The following is a 17,513-nucleotide window of genomic DNA, read 5'->3' as shown; positions in this document are numbered from 1 at the left end:
ATAAGCAGGCAAAATAGTTAATGAAGATAGAGATGATTTGAACAACACAATTAACATCAACCTAAAGGACATACATAGAACACTGCATCCAACGATAAGAGGACATAGTTTTCTAGTGCACATAAAACTTCTACCAAAAAAAATGACTATATGCTGGGCCATGAGCAAGTGTCAACAAATTCCAAAGGACTGAAAGTATAGAGAAGGTTCTTTGACATAGTGCAAGTAAGCCAGAATTCAGTAGCAAAAAAGATCATTAGAAGATCCCCAAGTATCCAACAGACACATGAAAAGATGCTCAGCGTCACTGATCATCAGGGAAGTACAAATCAAAACTATAATGAGATACCACCTCACACCTGTCAGAATGCTAAAATCAACAACACAAAAAAAAAACAACAGATGTTGGCGAGGATGTGGATCAAAAGGAACCCTCTTGCACTGCTGATGGGAACACAAGCTGGTGCTGCCACTCTGGAAAACAGTGTGGAGGGTCCTCAAGAAGTTACAAATAGAACTAGCCTATGATCCAGTAATCGCACCACTGGATATTCACCCCAAAAGTACAAAAACACTAATGCAAATGGATACGTGCACCCCTACATTTATAGCAGCATCGTTGACAGTAGCCAAATTATGGAAACGGTCCCACTGTCCACTGATAGATGAATGGTGAGGAAGGTATGGTCCACATTTACGAAGGAATTTTACTCAGCATCAAAAAGAACGAAATGTTGCCCTTTGCAATGACATGGATGGAGCTAGAGAGTATTATGGTGAACAAAATAAGTCAGAGAAAGACAGATACCATATGATTTCTCTCATAATGTGGAATTTAAGAAACAAAACAAACCATCATAGTGGGGAAAAGAGAGGCAAACCAAGAAACAGGCTCTTAACCTTAGAGAACACCCTGACAGTTACCAGAGTGGAGGTGGGCGAGGGGTGGGGGAAACAGGTGATGGGGATGCAGGAGGGCACTTGTCCTGAAGAGCACTGAGTAATGTGCAAAATCATTGGATCAATGTTTTGCACACTTGGAACTAATATAGCACTGCATGTTAACTATTCTGGAATTAGAACATGGAACAAAAAGATCCCCATCCCCACATGCTAAAGTGTTTAAATGCACTTCTAAGTAACACATGGATCAAGCCCTGTTCTAAGCACTCTACAAGTATCGATTCATGCATCTCGACAGCAACCTCATGAGGATCGGGAAGCTGAGGCACAGAGAGGCTCAGTGGTCTGCCCAAAGTCACACCATCCATGAACGGTAGAGTGAAATTTGATCCCAAGCACTCTGGATTCAGGGCAGGGATTTTTAAATCAGTGATTTAAGAAAGAAAAAAAGGTTTCAGCTGATCATAGGATCGTCAACAGAATTGGTTCAAGTGATGGGGGTGAGGCAACCCGTAGGCCTTTATGACAAGTAGCTTGGATTTCACAATCACATCAGACTGAATCCACAGCTTGTCAAATACTATGATTACTCATCTTGTAATATCTCCCGCAAGCACTCATGATTCCCAAACCACAGGGACTCAGAAGAGTAGTCATTGTTTTGGAAACAAAGTTAATGTGCCACTTTTGCCATAATATCGTTTTACCCTAAGGACTTTTATTCCTCAAAGTTTTGGTCAAACTCACCCGTCGAAAGTGCAGATGGTGGGTCCATTGAGAAGATGTGTACAAAAGAAAAGTAAAGACATTTAAAATACATACAGTTTAAGTTTTCAAGTTAAATTAAGAACAAACTTTAATTCGAACACATATAAACCATAAGATAATATAACTCACTATTACATGGATTTGTGTCTAGAGGATCAAGTGACGTCACTGAAATGCAATCACCCATTAAAAAACAGAATATGACTGATTATGAGCTGTCACGTGCCAGTAAATGCATAACAGCCAGCTCTCCGAGGAAAACACATGGCCTGTTTCAAAGTGCTTGTCCATTTCTGGGGTGTAAGTACTTCGATCGAGGCCAACTTCAAGCTGCCAATGTGACATCACCAGGTGCAAATGCAGCACGCTGCTGAGGTACGAGGCAAACTAGTCTTAAGAGGTTACAAAGGATCGCACTGTATGTGTGTATGTGTTTCTTCATTAAAGTTATCTTTTAATTAGTGATTATTTGCAAGGACAAAATTCAAAAGTCAGAAAATGGTGTACAGTGAGGACTCTCCCACCCATCGCTTTCCATGAGCCACCAAGTTCTTCTTGGAGGCGGTGCATTTTATTCATCCTACTGTATATCTTTTTGTATATTCTTCAAGAAATGGTTCGAACATACACATTCTCTTTTTGGTTTTTAAAAACAAAGATGGGAGCACACTATACTTGGTTTCACTCCTTGCTTCTTTTCCATTTAACGATCTATCTTGGAGCTCAGGCCGTGTCAGTACATAAAGGCAAGCCCCTTATTGATAGTCGTTTTGCTATCACAACATTGTAACGGATATCTCTGCTCATATATCATTTCACAACCCTGAGTATGATCATCGCATAAACTCCTGCAAATGAGATCACTAGGTTGGAGACTGCTTCAGGAAGAGGCAGCCGACACAGTAGGTGTGAAGCAGTGGAAGAACTAAAGACCCTAATCCTGCCCTTGGTCATTACTGACATCATCATATAATCGAGTTATGTTACCTGTAAACCAAGATCCACTTGCTGAAGTTTTCACAACTGGATTATTCGGGATGGAGGGAATCCATGCATGCTGGAGACTTAAAAGATTACAAGAGAAATTAGATACACTGGAGGACAATAGAATCACATATATCCTACCCAGCTGAGCCTACATTTCCTTAATTCAACCATTTATCCATCCATCTATTAATATTAAACCATCTGTCCAAGTATATACTAAGTAAACATCTATCCATGATAAATAGAAGAAACAGTCAACAGACTTGTTGTCTAATAGAACATAATAATATAAGGCGGTTATAACCAACGTAATCCAAGGAATGGAATAAATGGATAACATGCGGGCCTTATAGAAATTCTGAATAATACTGAAAAGTAAAAAAAAAAAAAGAAAGAAAATGGAAAAAAAACATTTTTCCATTAAGAAATAGCTAACATGAACATTTTGAAGTGATATACCCTAAAATTTGTATTATTTAATTTGTATCTCTATATACTCTTATGTAGACGAGCGTGTGCATGTGCGTACATGCGTATATATGTGTATACACACGTCCCGAATGTCCCTCAGGACATTTTGTATCTTTTGCATACCAGACATTTTGCATACCGTTTTGTAGATAAATATTAAATAATCATCTACAAGAGTCATTCTCACTGGGGGGGCCTCTAAGAAAAGAAATCAAATTCTTCGAAAGAGGGTTTACTCGAGTCCCAACGTTTGAGAAATCAGTCAACATTATAAAAGGTGTTCCCTGGGGCAGTGTATGGCCCCCGTGGAGAGTAGGGGATCCCAGTAAAGAGTAAAAACCTGCACCCCATAGTATCATTGAAGACTGCTGCATAGTGTGTTCCAGCGTGTTCACAGCGCATGATTTACTTAGTCACTTTCTCATTGTTAAAAGGAGGGAAAGTATTCAGAGAGAAGCAAAGTGAGGGAAATCGCTTAGAGAGAAGCAGAATGGAGACATCCATCAGCTTACCTGTAAGGAGGCAAACTGTCCTCTTTCTCTTCCAAAGAAGCTAAATGCTGTTTTAGTGCTTCAAGTAAACTGTAGGGTGCCTGAAGATAAAGTCGTTGTGAAAGACATGTTTTCTGAGAGTTCTTAGCAAATCCCTACTGTCCGACATCAGATAAAGGTTCTGAACAAAAATCAAGACAGCTACATGGCCAAGTCATTAAAGGTGAATACGGTTGACCTGCACACGACGAGGGGGGAGGGGGCGGACCCTCGTGCAGTTGCAAATCGACACATAACCTGTGACACCGCCAGAACTTAGCCCCCGACAGCCTGCTAACGGCTGGAAGCTTTACCAGTGACGTAAAGGGCCTATTGACGCAGCTCTCGCGTGTCATACGCCTTCTGTGCTGTGCTCTTACACCGACACCCAACTTTGTCTTCACGTTTTCAGTATTCGTGGGCTACACAGTTCATGTCTGAGTTTTTTCAAATTGGCGCCAAGCTCCAAAAAATTTCCCAAAGTATTTATTGAAAACAGTCCACACGGGAGTGGACCTGCACAGCTCAAATCCAGGCCGTTCAAGGGTCAGCTGCAGTTGCTACAAGTCAAGTCACTACGAAAAGCATCTTGATACCAAGTCAGATTTTTGAACTATGCTTTCCTGTTTTTTTTATTATTATTATTAATGACCAAAGGCATGCTAAAACACCTATCTCTTTTGGACTTGACATCACTCATTATTTTTTTTAAGATTTTATCCATTTACTCATGAGACACAGAGAGAGAGAGAGGCAGAGACACAGGCAGAGGGAGAAGCAGGCTCCATGCAGGGAGCCCGATGCAGGACTCGATCCCGGGTCTCCGGGATCACGCCCTTGGCCGAAGGCAGCGCTAAACCACTGAGCCACCCGGGCTGCCCTATTATTTTTGACTCCTTCATGCCTCACCAGGTTTTCTTTCTTTCTGTTTCCATAAGCAGAAACCACCTGGTCCCAGGCTTCATGAGCTGGGAAGCTGCAATCTGCAGGTCTAGGGGAGGAGAAATAGCGAATAATCGCACAGATAAATGTAAAATGAAAGTTGGGAAGAGTATGGTGCAAGCGGGGTACATGGTACTCAGACAGCGGTTAAGCCAGGCAATGGCATCACGTCAGGGAGGTTGGAGAAGCAAGTGGTGCTGAAGAGAGCCACAGGTGGCTGGCGTCGACAGGCCCTCCGGAGAAGCAGCCTAGGAGGAAGAGGAGGAGGGAGAGGAGGAGGAGGGGGAGGAGCAGGGAGGAAGGGGAGGAGGAGGGGGAGGGGAGGAGGAGGGGGAGGAGGGGAAGGGGGAGGAAGAGGGGGAGAGGGAGGAGAGGGAGGGGAGGAGGAGGGGGAGAGGGAGGAAAGGGAGGGGAGGAGGAGGAGAGGGAGGAGAGGGAGGGGAGGAGGGGAAGCAGGAGGAGGAGGAGAGGAGGAGGGGGAGGTGGAGGAGGAGGGGGAGGAGGAGGTGGGGGAGGGGAGGGGGAGGGGAGAAGGAGGAGGGGGAGGGGAGGAGGAGGGGGGAGGGAGGAGAGGGACGGGAGGAGGAGGGGGAGGGGAGGAGGGGGAGGAGGGGAAGCAGGAGGGGGAGGAGGAGGAGAGGAAGAGGGGGAGGAGGGGGTGGGGGACAGCTGCAGGTGGGGGCCCGGCAAGTGCGCAGGAGCGTGCGGTGGCGGCGGGGGCGCTGCAGGGGAGAGCCTAGAGAGCCTAGCAGAGTGGGCCCCCCCCCCGCCCCCCGCAGCCGCAGCGCGGCCCGCAGCGGGGAATGCTGGGCGGCCAGGGATGACCTGCAGGAGCGAGAGGGCCTGATGACGTGTGGATCAGCGTTCTGGGGCGTTGGGGCCACACACGGCGGGCGAGTGCGCGGCCGAGGGGACAGAGGCCGGGGGACACGCGCAACACGACGAGTGCTCTTAGCGGTGGGGATGGCGCAGCAGCTACGGAGGTGCCCGGACACCCGGGCATGCGAGCAGCCGGAGGCGGCGGTCGGGCACCCCGCGGAGGGGCCCACAGGATGAGCAGTCACGCACAAACCCAGACGTGCGCCCGCGGATTCCCCCTCTGGGCCGAGGTGGGGAGCAGGTCGCAGCCGGGCCAGCGACGCCTCTCGCCCCCTGCATGCCCCGGGTCCACTCGTGGGCGTCTGTCCCCGCTGAAGGCCGCGGGCACCCCAGCAGCAGAAAGGGGCCGTTCGCGGCCCAGGGCGACCTCCCACGCTCCGGCACGCAGGACAGGCCCCGAAGGGCCCCGGGCCCCGAGGCGATCAGGGCACCGCCGAGGGTCTGCCACAGGGACAGACAACAAGTATGTGACAAAAACACTACCACGGGGTAACTAAAATAACCAAAGGACACGTATCGGTACATTTGAGCCCTGCCGGCGGCCGAGCCCTGCGGGTCCGAGATGCCGCTGTCCCAGCGCAGCCGCCGCGACAGCAGGACACGGGCAGGCGCCCCCCAGTCGCCAGGGGACCCAGGAGCCGGCCGGGGACGCGTTGGGGGGGGCACCTGCTAGGGAGACTCGGGGCTCCGGGCGAGCCTGCACACCCGGCAGCCACTGCCGTCGGGGAAAGGCCCAGGGGAGTCCGAGGCCGGCCCACGGCTGTTCCCTCCGTTCCAGGGTGGCCAGGACACCCGAGGCAGCAGCGCCCGGGAGCAGCTGTGCCCACCGCGGCCCACGGCCAGGGCCCGGCGCACACAGAAGCCGACTCGCCCAGGGCGACCAACAAAGAGCCCTGCCTGCCTTCCACGGCCTCCCCGTAACCATCTACTTTCTTCTTCATTCAGGGATCCTGGGCACCAAAATGGAGGTAAGACAGGGTGGCCCAATGGGAAGTGCAAACTTCCCCAGGCTCCTCCTGATATTCCCCTGAAGCTCTGACCACAAGCGCCGAGCAGTGGAGGAGGCCGAGGCCACGATGCCAAGTCCAAGTCACCCCCAGCAAAGGAACCCCTCCCATCGCTACCACTGCCAGAAGGAACCAAGGTCAAGGTGAAGAAGAGTCAGGGGGCAGGACGACACTGGGGGACACATGCATCATGCTCCTGTCGGCTTTCTCGGGAACTCAGGAGTGGGGGCTGCGTCTCATGCATTATGGCTCCTTCCTCCTGACACGTCTCAAGCACGTGTGTGAATCGACGTGTGTCCATCGACATCCACTGGTTTATGACACCTTTGGGCAATGAAACCATATCTTGTCCCCTACTCACCCACACATTCTCACGGTTTCTGTGTCCCGGTTAGGACTTGTCATTCAGGAAGCTGTGCGTTACTTCCCCAACAGGGGGGCTCACTGTGCACAAGTCCCCTTGTGCTCATGTGTACATGAAGGGACGCTTGTGCCATGTATACGTTACGAGACACATTTCTTTAAAGATCTATGACAATACGTCACACAGAAACCCCCTCTTTCTCTGCCACCAAGCCTGACATTTATCTCCATCTGCAACCATCCCATCCTTGCCTCCGCCATCCTCTTACTGTAACATCCATAGTGTTCTGGATCCAACGTAGTCTCATTCCTGAGGAGACCTCAATCTACTACCCCTTTGCCCCCCTGCATCTTCATCCTCTCTCTCTTCACCTGACTACGACCTGTGCCAGGCACTGTGAGTCCTTCGCCTTCCTCCAGTCCCAACCAAGGCAGGCCTGACACTCCAAGGTCAGGGTTGGGCTTCTAAGCCCTAACTTACGGGACAGGGAGATCTGGGCAGATGGCCACGAAAGTCCTGAGTCTCTGGCCCATGTGGTGACTTACCTGTAGGCAGAGGCCTAGGGCCAGGAGTGGCGTGGGAGCAGACCCTGCTGGGACATGTTAACTTGTAGGGTGGAGATCTCTGTATCTTAAAGCACCTCCACTGACCCTCCAGGCAAAATAGTAAATGAAAAACACAATCACCTCCCAGGAGGGGGTGGGTAGAAATTGGTACCAATCTTAAAGATAAAAGGGATGTGAGAGTGATGATGGTCCCCATCATATCTCCATGTAAGTCACCCTTATGGCCCCCAAACCAGTCAGGCCCTGGCAAATGACAACCTACAGCATAAGCAATCTAGTAGTAGTGATCCAATTGTTGCCGCAGTGCCCGGTACAACGGTTCCTTTGGTAGAGGCGGGTTAGTGTAGTCTCAGATACGTGGTATGCATGAGTGTTCTGCTTTCCATTGCTTCCAAAGATGGAAATCACAAAGGGCTTGTAGGCATGAGAAGGAAAACAGTATACCTTTACAGTTGTGACCTAGGGCGCGTTACCTCTCCCAACATCTCTCCTAACATGGTCAGAAGAAGTCCAAATCATCTGGTTATCCCTCACAAAATCACACTGACCCACTTACATCCATGATGTCATGCTGGCTGGATCAGAGGAGCAGGAAGTGGCCAGTACCATGGAAGACCCTGGAAAACTACATGCATTCCAGAGGGTAGGAGATAAACCCTACCAAGATTCAGGGGCCTTCGACTTTGATGACATTTTTAGGGTTCCAATGCCCAGGGGTTCATTGGGAAATAGAAGATAATGTAGTGCATCTCGAGCTGCCAGCATCAAAAAGACAATAGGATCAGACCCATTTTGCAGTTGCCTAAATGAGCCACGGAGAGTGGAAATGAGTTGCGGGAGATCCCAAATATCCTTGTTTCCACTGATCAGTTCTGTCCATTTAAAGAGCAGGGCCTAGTTGTTATACTACGACTCACCATCTAGCACTCCGCAGGGCACGGCCTCTTTTATAAGACCAACAGCTCAAAGACGCGTTCAGAAAACCCATGGTTACGTCTGTCCACCTATGTGGATGTGTGGATGTGAGTCATGAGGACATGAAAATACATACGTAAGATTACAGCAGAGGACGGAGTGTCAGATGATGATTCACATAACCAACACGTATACATAAGGCCAAAAAAAAAAAAAAACTCATTGAAACACATAGGAGAGATACACTGACCTGTGTAAGATATGGAATGTCATTCTGGTCAATTCCAACTTGCTGAATTCACAGGCGACGGGGGGAACATCACAACAAGGAGTGGCAATAAAGAAAAGTAACTGTGAGACCAATGCGCACACAAAAGAGAAAACACCCCTAGAGCACGAACCCCTTGCTGGGCTACTGCCTAGTTGATCAAGAAAAACATGTCAAGCTGAAGTGTGCCTGGAACTCTTCCGCACAGACTCACGGTCATCCTAAGGATGGAACCTATAAAAGACTTGCGAGATATTGAAGCTTCGCTGTTCTGGAAAGAGCTAGGCTGCACTGTGGATATTGCAGTAACGCGTTCTAGTGCGTCAAGTACTCAGGAGTCAGCTGTTACTCATATTGTTGCTCGCTTGTGAGTCATCGGTTGGGTTTGGTTGTTGTTTGCTTTTATCTGCTTTGGTTTTCAGAAGTTTAACTACCGCTAGCCTAGGCACATTGACCCCGCTTGGGTTCTTCTGAGCGTCGGAGCAAATGTGCGGGTCACCTCGTGTGTTTCTTTCTTCAAATGATCACAGACCTGTGCTACCTACTGCCCACTGCATGCAGAGGCATACATCATATGAACGTGGCCCAGTTTTAGAGGTGTTTCTGGCGGGAGGATAAGCTCGACAACAGTTGTCTTTATGGCTACAAATCCTTGTACTACCTAATTTGAGTGTATAGTTTTACTGTTTTTTTTTTTTTTTTTAGTTTTACTGTTTAAAAAATAGCTAAAAATACTGACTGTGTATGTGCAGTGGGGCAGGGGCGGGGTGGGGCGGGGTGGGGCAGTTATACCAGCTACTCAACTGATACAGAAAGAGCAGGAAAGCCTTGAGTAGAAATCGGTTTCCATACCTCTGCAACTTTCAGGAAATGTGCCATTTTGGTTGTTCTTTCAAGGAATTTGATGTAAATATCCAGACTCTCCTTGCACTGGTTTTTCGTCATACCGAAAAATTTGTCTGGAAATGAAAAACAAATTTACCATAAAGGAGCCACTATCTCAGCAATTTTCCCGTTTCACTCCATTCCAGTTCCATTTTAGGCTGAATCTGTGCATGATTTCATTTTATTTTCTAAGATTTTACTTATTCATTCATGAGAGAGAGGCAGAGACACAGGCAGAGGGAGAAGCAGGCTCCCTGCGGGGAGCCCGACGTAGGACTCGATCCCAGGACCCCGGGGTCACACCCTGAGCCCAAGACAGATGCTCAACCGCTGAGCCACCCAGGCACTCTGAATCCGTGTATGATTTTAACTTGTTCAAAAACAATTAGAGCCTTGATGCAGTTATCCTCTGTCCTTAGCAACAACACTGCTCAATCCATATAATCAACGGGTTTTCATGAGGTCGGTATCACGCTGCTGCTGGGAAGAGGGCGAGAACTTACCAGCACACAGGGATAATGCAGTTTAGTTTCATTCCTACAACTTCCAGTCTGTAATCTTACTTACTAACATCAAGACCTGAAGCTTCTTGAGGGAAGGGGCTGTGTTTCCTACTCTTTTATAACTTGACAAGTGCACTAGGTCCTCACTCACAGCCTCGTCGATGAAAAAGAAAAACATACATGACCTTAAAAGGACCTTCTATTTTGAAACTAAAACAAACGTGGTCTACGTGAGTCTCAACGTAGAGATAAAAGGCTTTCAGCAGTTTACTGTTTTCAGCAGTGTTTATTCTTCAGCCTACCTAGCAGATTAAGGATCCCCTCGTTATAGGCTGCAAAGAGGCGAAGGGAATCCTTAAAGAGGAGAGTGAAAGCGGCGTGCATCACACCATTCGTTACTTCATCAGGATTTGCCTGGAAATTAATCAAATGAAAGAGCCATCAGTTCCCCCCGGGGTTTCACACGATTCCTTCTCCCACCTGCTGCTCAACAACGTCATTTACAGGCTGTGTAGACAGGATTCACAAAGCTCTTACGTTAAAGTTGAGAAGAGCGTCAAACTGAATCTGAATCACCAGAAGAGTGTTTAGCAGCTGTTTGGTATCCAGAGTTCTCATCATACCATCCATCCTACAAAAGAGAAAAGAGACTCAGCATGCCTGGAATCAGGCGTTCAAGAAGCCCGGTGACATCAGCATCCTAAAATACGGCTGTGCGTTGGGTCAACTCCACGTCGGGGCTCTCCCGGGGTCAGTGATCATCGTCGCTCACAAACTAACGGTGTCAACTGACCCTCTCTTGGTTTTGGTGATGTCCAACGCGATCAATCTACATGCGAGGGATTTCTCATTCAGGTAGCGGCTGTATCGTCTGATGAAGGTTGACATGGTGTAGCCTGAAGATGAGATGCTCCATCATTTCCAATCCAACCAGCGGCAACCACTCTCAGTATACGTCCATACACGCACAGACGTATCATGCCAGGGTCACCCCGACACCACAACGGTACCTTGGAAGCGCCAGAGCTAGAATGGACCTTGCTAATGAGCTGGTCCAATATTCCTCACGCTCTCTGCTAGAGATTATTTCCTATTTCCTCAAAGCCTTGAAACTACCTGGTGATGCAGTGCTGACGGTGACATTCCCGAACAGAGGAAACAGGTGACCGTTATCAGGTTCTTTCACATTTCTCAAATAACGGCTGTGAATTCTGAACATCTCCCGGAAACTCCCCATCCCAGGGTCACCGTCCCTGCCTGGCCCTCCCAGGTGTTAGTTAACCAGGCATGGTTTTCAAAACACAGCTTTCCCCTCCTTGCCACATGGAGTATTTCCATCAAAGGATCATCTTACCTTCTATGACACTTTTATCCAGGAAGTTGTGTAAAGTGAACAAAGAGTTTCTAGATGCAAGATGTTGGATAAAACGCTGTCAAATGTGCCAAATCATAAAATTAGCTTCTGTCCACAAATAGAGCTGTTTAATGAGTTTATCACTGTGAATGCATATTTAACATCATTCTATCGCATAGCTTTTTCTATCTGTTGCAGTCGATTTTCTTTTACAGTTTCGATATGTTTGTTCCACGGACAAATATTAAGTAGTTTTAAATTCACAATACTAATATCATATCTAAATGTCATTCTGCATCTTACTTCCTCTAGTAGCATTGTTTTTGAGATCGAGCCTCATTGGTATACATCCTATGTAATGTCATTTAGTACTTCGTTATATATACACGCCTCTCGTTTTAGTTATTTGTTCTGTACTGGTGGAAAATCAGGTGATTTCTACTTTTTAATTATTATAAACATGCTACGAGAAATGGGTCTGCTGGGTCACTGGGCTTGGCATTTCCAATTTTATGAAACGTGTCTCAATGCTTTCTTCTCAACACTCATAAACTCCAACAACTAATATTTACATGTCATCCACAGGGTGTGTGAATTCTCCTTTCCTCAAGGCGTCCCAATTCTTGATACTGCTGTGCATTTTACATTTTGTTTATCTGAGCATGTTCTCAGATGGTCATCAGCCATTCTGGTTTCCTTTTCTATGAATTCTCTGTCTTGTGCACTATTCCACTATACTGCCTTTTTCTTAATGATCATGTATTCTGAAAATTAAACTTTTCGATGTAATATATATGTTGGAAATATCTTATTCCAACTTTGTGGTGTCTTCCCTACTCAAAAGACATAGGCAAGGTGGGCGGGGGGTTGGGGTGACTGGGTGACGGACACTTAGGGGGGCACTTGACGGAATGAGCACCGGGTGTTATGCTATATGTTGGCAAATTGACTTCCAATAAAAAAATATGCCAAAAAATAAGACACAGGCATATACTCCTACTTTTTCTTCAATTATTAAAATTTAGTTTTTTGCATTCATAGATGTTTCATTGGTGTGGAATCTATTTTTGTATATTGGGGTAAGATTAAGATCTCATTCTATTTTTTCCAGAGGATGTTATTCTATCAAAATGCTTTGTTTTATTGTATTTAAATTCTAGTTAGTTAACATACAGTGCACCATTGCTTTCAGGAGTAGAATCCAGTGGTCCGTCACCTACATACAATACCCAGTGCTCATCACAACAAGTGCCCTCCTTAATCCCCATCACCCATCAAGCCCATCCCCCACCCTTCAGCACCCTCACTTGGTTCTCTATCATTAAGAGTCCCTTATGGCTTGCCTCCCTCTCTTTTTTTCCTTTCCCATATGTTCATCTGTTTTGTTTCTTAAATTCCACGTATGAGTGAGATCATATGGTATTTGTCTTTCTCTGATTGACTTATTTCACTTAGCATAATAGACTCTAGTGCCACCCACGTTGTTGCAAATGGCAAGATTTCATTCTCCAAAAGGCTTTATTTTAGATCCCATACTTTCCCTCACATTTTTGTGCCACTGAGCTCCCATATAAGCACATAGTTCTACTCCCAAGCTCTCCATCATGTTCCATTTATATATATATTCAACTTTTATCAATACCATACTGTATAATTAGTTGCTTTGTAGTACGTCTCAAAATCCAGCCAATTTCTAAATCCTAATTTTTTGATGCAAAGCTTACTGAGACAAAATGTTAAAGTAGAATAAGTAATTTGATACTAAAGAACATTTCAGTTTTGTCAAATACAAAGAGTGTACGCAGGAGAGGTGGACAGGTAATAATGCAATCCATTCTGGCCCCTGGTTTCTCCTGGTAAAGTAAAACAATACATCTTTGAGGGTTTTCTCTCTTTTGTCTAAAGAATCTAAAGAATCGAGAAAAATATCCACTCCATTACCCACTTTATTATCGAGTGGCTCAAACAGTATACCCCAAATAATTATTGCAAAGATATACCCATAAGAATTCAAAAGCCAGCCTTTCAGTACCTACTGCTATTCACTTCCCCCACTTGTCACAAACTAAAAAGATAATGAGCCTTGACAAACCAAGAATATTTTGCAATTGTGTACAGACAGTCCTTTGTACCAAAAGGAAGGAAATGATCACCATTGCAATGTGAAGCATGCTCACCTCATTTCCATGCACCATAAGGTGATGTACAGTGACCAGGGCCTTAAACACTACCACCCAGCTTCTGCTCCCAGTTTTCTCAGAAAGAACATCAGCCAAACGTTCAACGCTCATATTTGTTCCATTTATGTACTGTATTAGGTCTGAATTAGAGACAGAACAAGCATTAAAAGACAGACTGAGAAATTCTCAAAACCAAAATCGGTAACTTTAACTTAAATACAGATGTAATTGAAAGTCAGAAATGACAAAGGGGGTAATGCAAAACATTTTCTTCCTTACAGGTATTACCATTTGTACGGACACATGTTACACGATAGTTAATGCCTGTCTACTCTATTGTCCTGAATACTTGATGAGGGTAAGACATGTGTCCATTTTGGTCACCAAATGCCCCCGAGACCCAGCACAATAGCTGGCATACGAGTCATGGTAAATAGTTATTAAATAAATGAATAGGATTCAAGAAAGGAACACAGACAATGTCATACAGGTAATTAGGTGGCAGGGCTGGTATTTGAAATCAGATTTGACCACGATACTAACCTTTAGGCCCTACTGCCTCTCTCAAGAAAAGTGCCATTACATGAAAGGTCAGTCAGGAGCTTTCCTTGTCATGTCATGTCTGACCCTTTAGTTTGACCCTTTAGTTTGCATCCCTTAACCTTTTGTTGCTTGTTCTTCTTAATAAAAACATCTCTTAAGTAAACTCAACCCCAACACGGGGCTCAAACTCACGACCCTAAGAGTAAAAGTCACATTCTCTACTGTGCCAGCCAGGTGCCCCTATTGCCTTTTCTTCCTGAGTCTGCTTCTGTATAGCCTTACACCTGCTTCACTAAAACACCTTTGCAATTTCCCACTTAGGGTTATGACCATTCATCAGTTTACTTCACACAAACCGTCAATAGGTAACTTTCATGATTTCATTTTTCCACTGGACAACATGCAATGATGTGTTAGCGTTTATCACTTCAAAATCCTCTTTGGTTTTAAAACTGTGTATAAACTCTTATTAGTAGACTTCATCCCTAGGACTTACTAGTCAGCATGCTTGCGGGTGTGACACCATGATAGCAACTGAAGAGTGAGCTCAACAAACCTGCTGGTGGAGCAATAGGTTGACCTTAACGCAGATCCATTGATTCAAGTATGTCTACTACATGCCAGCGGGGAAGGCTAGGAGGGGTGAGGTTCTTTCATGCTTTTTTGCTCTAAGTGTGCTTCATTCCTCTTTTTGGGAAGTTTCTGCTGTAGGTTTTTTGTTTCTGCTTTCCCATGCTTTCAGCCTTTGGACTGAACCTTTGGGATACTGTGGAACTGGCCCAAGTGCCCTATTTGGGTCCCCACATGTTTCACATAGCTAACTACTGATCATCTTTCAGGTCTTGAGAAGCCAATTTTTCTTAAAGAATTTATTTATTTATGCATGAGAGACAGAGAGAGAGAGAGAGAGAGAGAGAGAGAGACAGGCAGAGGGAGAAGCAGGCTCCATGTCGGGAGCCCGACACAGGACTCGATCTCGGGACTCCATGATGACACTCTGGGCTGAAGGTGGCACTAAACCGCTGGGCCACCCAGGGATCCCAGAGAAGCTAATTCTGGCACGAAATCAATGGACACTTTTTAACCAGAAGTCAGTGTTTTGATGAGTTTTGTGTTTTAGTATTTTGCTTAAAAAGTGTAGGGTAGCCTGAGAGTCTATTCTGTCTTTTCTTGAGATAAAAATTCTGGGCAACCCGGGTGGCTCAGCAGTTTGGCGCCACCTTCAGTCCAGGGCGTGATCCTGGAGACCCGAGATCGAGTCCCGCGTGGGGCTCTGTGCATAGAGCCTGCTGCTCCGTCTGCCTCTCTGTCTCTGTCTCTGTCTCTTTCTGTCTGTCTCTCATAAATAAAAAAATAAAAAGTTTATCAAAAAAAGAAAACGAATGAAAAATCTGATCCTAGGCAGTCCCGGTGGCTCAGCTGTTTAGCACCACCTTCAGCCCAGGGCGTGATCCTGGAGACTCAGGATCGAGTCCGACGTCGGGCTCCCTGCGTGGGGCGTGGTGCTCCCTCTGCTTTTCTCTCGGTTGCTGTGTGTGTCTCATGAGTAAATAAAATAAAATGTTCTAAAAAAAAAAGTTGATCCCTAGAAACATTCACAGGAGCACAAAGAGTTGCCGTGTCCATGGTAAAGCCTGTTCACTGACCGTAGGTTGGGCCTGGTCATGGGATGGATGGGATTGATGGTCTATACGGGTCTGTGGAGGACTTTGGAGTCAGACCCTTTTGAGAAGGCCGGGTCGTCGTCCAAGCCCTCCGTGTGACCTGTTATGGGAATAACTTATAAATGGTTCCGGGTTTGGCCTTACAGAGGCCGGTGGTTGTGGCACAGGCTCCCGCGGGAGGTGGGGGGCTGGGGGCGGGGGGCGGGGGGCGCCGCCGACAGCAGAGCACCGAGGCGTCGGAATGTGTGCACCAGGGCTGCTACTCACTTGCCAGATGTTTCGGCTCGGGTTCGGTTGGCTCGTCGCTGGTCGCCCCGAGGGCGGCTTTGCACGCCGACGAGCCCATGACTGCGTCTCAGCCTGCCAGCCACGCGGGTAATGGCTCCTGGTGGCTCGTAGTGTGCGCCGCGCTCCTCTGCCCCAGCGGACCGAGTGGGTTGACACGGCAGGCAGCAGCCGGCGTCCCGACGTGACGGCGCCCGTGCTGGCCCCTGCGCCTCTCACAGTCTGACGCTCACTGCGCATTGTGAGGCCAGCGGCGGCAGCGGGGGCTGCTGGGAAAGATGGCCGCCGCGGGCGCCACGCTGCAGGGGCAGACGCTGCTCACGCTCGAGGCGAAGCGGCAAAATAAGCATTGTCACGAGGCGGAACCTGTTGGGGCCTCCAGGCCACAGGAAGCTCTGCGGACCTTCGGGTCTCGGGAAATTCACATTTTATAGGGGCTATTTTGTGCCCCAGGACACTGCCGAGGTGCTGCATGACTCCAGCAATCGCGGGGCGGAGGCTTTTGGGTTTTCTATGTAGAGTATCGTGTCATCGGCAAAGAGGGAGAGTTTGACTTCTTCTTTGCCAATTTGAATGCCTTTTATGTCTTTTTGTTGTCTGATTGCTGAGGCTAGGACTTCCAGTACTATGTTGAACAGCAGTGGTGAGAGTGGACATCCCTGTCTTGTTCCTGATCTTAGGGGAAAGGCTCCCAGTGCTTCCCCATTGAGAATGATATTTGCTGTGGGCTTTTCGTAGATGGCTTTTAAGATGTTGAGGAATGTTCCCTCTGTCCCTACACTCTGAAGAGTTTTGATCAGGAATGGATGCTCTATTTTGTCAAATGCTTTCTCTGCATCTAATGAGAGGATCCTATGGTTCTTGGTTTTTCTCTTGCTGATATGATGAATCACATTGATTGTTTTACGAGTGTTGAACCAGCCTTGTGTCCCGGGGATAAATCCTACTTGGTCATGGTGAATAATTTTCTTAATGTACTGTTGGATCCTATTGGCCAGTATCTTGTTGAGAATTTTTGCATCCATGTTCATCAGGGATATTGGTCTGTAATTCTCCTTTTTGGTGGGGTCTTTGTCTGGCTTTGGAATTAAGGTGATGCTGGCCTCATAGAACGAATTTGGAAGTACTCCATCTCTGTCTATCTTTCCAAACAGCTTTAGGAGAATAGGTATGGTTTCTTCTTTAAACGTTTGATAAAATTCCCCTGGGAAGCCATCTGGCCCTGGACTCTTGTGTCTTGGGAGGTTTTAATGACTGCTTCAATTTCCTCCCTGGTTATTGGCCTGTTCAGGTTTTCTATTTCTTCCTGTTCCAGTTTTGGTAGTTTGTGGCTTTCCAGGAATGCGTCCATTTCTTCTAGATTGCCTAATTTATTGGCGTATAGCTGTTCATAATATGTTTTTAAAATCGTTTGTATTTCCTTGGTGTTGGTAGTGATCTCTCCTTTCTCATTCATGATTTTATTAATTTGAGTCTTCTCTCTCTTCTTTTTAATAAGG

At 46.7% G+C, this 17,513-nt stretch overlaps 1 protein-coding gene across 2 annotated transcripts in view; it reads right to left on the bottom strand.

The window, feature by feature from the left end:
* Nucleotides 1-16,312, bottom strand: part of LOC112668333 (phosphatidylinositol-binding clathrin assembly protein-like) — a 36,182-nt gene extending 19,870 nt beyond the window's left edge. The window contains exons 1-10 of one of the 2 annotated variants that reach the window (XM_025460513.3): nt 15,997-16,312; nt 13,520-13,662; nt 11,343-11,418; nt 10,782-10,884; nt 10,526-10,619; nt 10,291-10,402; nt 9,453-9,559; nt 8,583-8,624; nt 3,642-3,721; nt 2,659-2,735 (exon numbers count right to left, since the gene is read on the bottom strand). In XM_025460513.3, coding sequence (XP_025316298.1) covers nt 2,659-2,735; nt 3,642-3,721; nt 8,583-8,624; nt 9,453-9,559; nt 10,291-10,402; nt 10,526-10,619; nt 10,782-10,884; nt 11,343-11,418; nt 13,520-13,662; nt 15,997-16,075 — 913 coding nt within the window. In that variant the 5' untranslated portion in view covers nt 16,076-16,312. The remainder of the gene's footprint in view (nt 1-2,658; nt 2,736-3,641; nt 3,722-8,582; nt 8,625-9,452; nt 9,560-10,290; nt 10,403-10,525; nt 10,620-10,781; nt 10,885-11,342; nt 11,419-13,519; nt 13,663-15,996) is intronic. The other variant, XM_025460512.3, reaches the window with a different exon arrangement.
* Nucleotides 16,313-17,513: the final 1,201 nt, after the last annotated feature.

This window comes from Canis lupus, chromosome X, assembly GCF_003254725.2.
Source record: "Canis lupus dingo isolate Sandy chromosome X, ASM325472v2, whole genome shotgun sequence".
NCBI lineage: Eukaryota > Metazoa > Chordata > Mammalia > Carnivora > Canidae > Canis > Canis lupus.
This window is presented reverse-complemented; position numbering and strand designations above follow the sequence as displayed.